Source organism: Penicillium waksmanii (genome assembly GCF_028829765.1).
Source record: "Penicillium waksmanii strain IBT 27052 chromosome Unknown utg000009l:1.0-4314994.0:1.0-4318279.0, whole genome shotgun sequence".
Classification (NCBI taxonomy): domain Eukaryota; kingdom Fungi; phylum Ascomycota; class Eurotiomycetes; order Eurotiales; family Aspergillaceae; genus Penicillium; species Penicillium waksmanii.
The window spans coordinates 2,382,751-2,384,069 of NW_026643255.1; the positions used below are offsets into that span (position 1 = coordinate 2,382,751).

The 1,319-nt window shown below is 42.3% G+C and overlaps 1 protein-coding gene across 1 annotated transcript; it reads right to left on the reverse strand.

Annotated features, from left to right (window-relative positions):
• Positions 1-905: 905 nt before the first annotated feature.
• On the reverse strand, positions 906-1,109 carry N7481_011238 (uncharacterized protein; the record flags this gene model as incomplete). Its single annotated transcript, XM_057270457.1, has 1 exon — positions 906-1,109. One exon carries the CDS (start codon positions 1,107-1,109, stop codon positions 906-908), a length of 204 nt encoding a protein of 67 aa, XP_057117631.1.
• Positions 1,110-1,319: the final 210 nt, after the last annotated feature.

The following is a 1,319-nucleotide window of genomic DNA, read 5'->3' on the forward strand; positions in this document are numbered from 1 at the left end:
TCCAACCCAAAATGGGTTATGGTGATGCCTAATACTGCTATTACCTTAAAGGTAGGCCACTATAAGGATAATATAAGCAGCTAGCTCTAAGCAATAAACCTAATAAAGTGTATATAGTAATAGAAGAACAAACAATAAAAATAGCCTTTGTCTCTCCTAAAATATTAAAGGAGGAAATACTTCTGGGGAAGGCGGGAAATTATATATAGAAGGCTAAAAAACCTCAACAATACTTTTAATATTATAGCGATACCCTGCTGCCTGTTTATCGTCGAATATATAAATATAGTAAATATAAATTAACTTTACGGCACTTTTGAGATAAGTACTTAGAGGATCAGAGATGTTATATGTATAGCGAGGATCTTTTATACAAAATGCATCTTCGTAGGTACGCAGAAGATGTTCATCGTCTTGCTACCGAACGTAATTACTACGCAAAAGAAGAATCAGGATCAGGCATTGATACGGGCTGACTGAGAAATGCAATCTATTCAGCTCAGGCGACACATCAGTCTTAGCGGACATGAATGCGGGTGATTTTCATAGCAGAGTCGGTTCTTTGGGCGTCAGGATTCTTTCACCTTCAACTGTAAACCTTAGCAAAGTAGCCACGCAGATGAAGGGCTGGCTGTTTTGGGGTGATGGGGATTCGGTGCTATTTTCCTAGCTTGTATAGTCAGATTTCTGCAACAGGCTAAGAAAGCACTTATTTCAATGGAATTCGGTATACGTACTATTGAATCCGCACTTTCCTCGGCTACTCCTTTATGATCCTGCTGCGGCCGGGCTTGTTCCGAGGCGTGAGATTTCTTATTGGTATTATCCGGTGGCTCAAACCTTCAAAAGTCTGCTGTCGTCGAGGTCTTGTTCTCATTTAGCCCTTTGAAAGAGCTGTCGGGAATTCAAGTTGTACTTTGGCAAGCTGTGGGACTAGCCTCATCAAGAGACAGCTTCGTGGATATCCCGTCGCTGAGATACTGCATTTTGCGGGCACTGTGGTCGCTTGTTGTATTCTGTTCTTTGTTTTGGTCGTCTATATGCGTATTTGGAGAAACGGGGTCGAAACCAAACTGGTCGACTTCATTTCGCTCATGCCGTTGCTCCATCATGAGAGATTCGTGAAACTCTGCTCGACACCTTGATTAGAATGGTTATAGGAACCCAGCACGTTCTGCTCCCAACAGGAACATATGAGTTTTCATGCTGCAGTAGTGGTCAGTTCTGAGATAAAATACACGTAAAAATGACGGGTAAAGCAACACGCAGAGCAAGGATGGCCCAGAAAAAGGTCTTGATTGGCTGGAAACACTACCGTG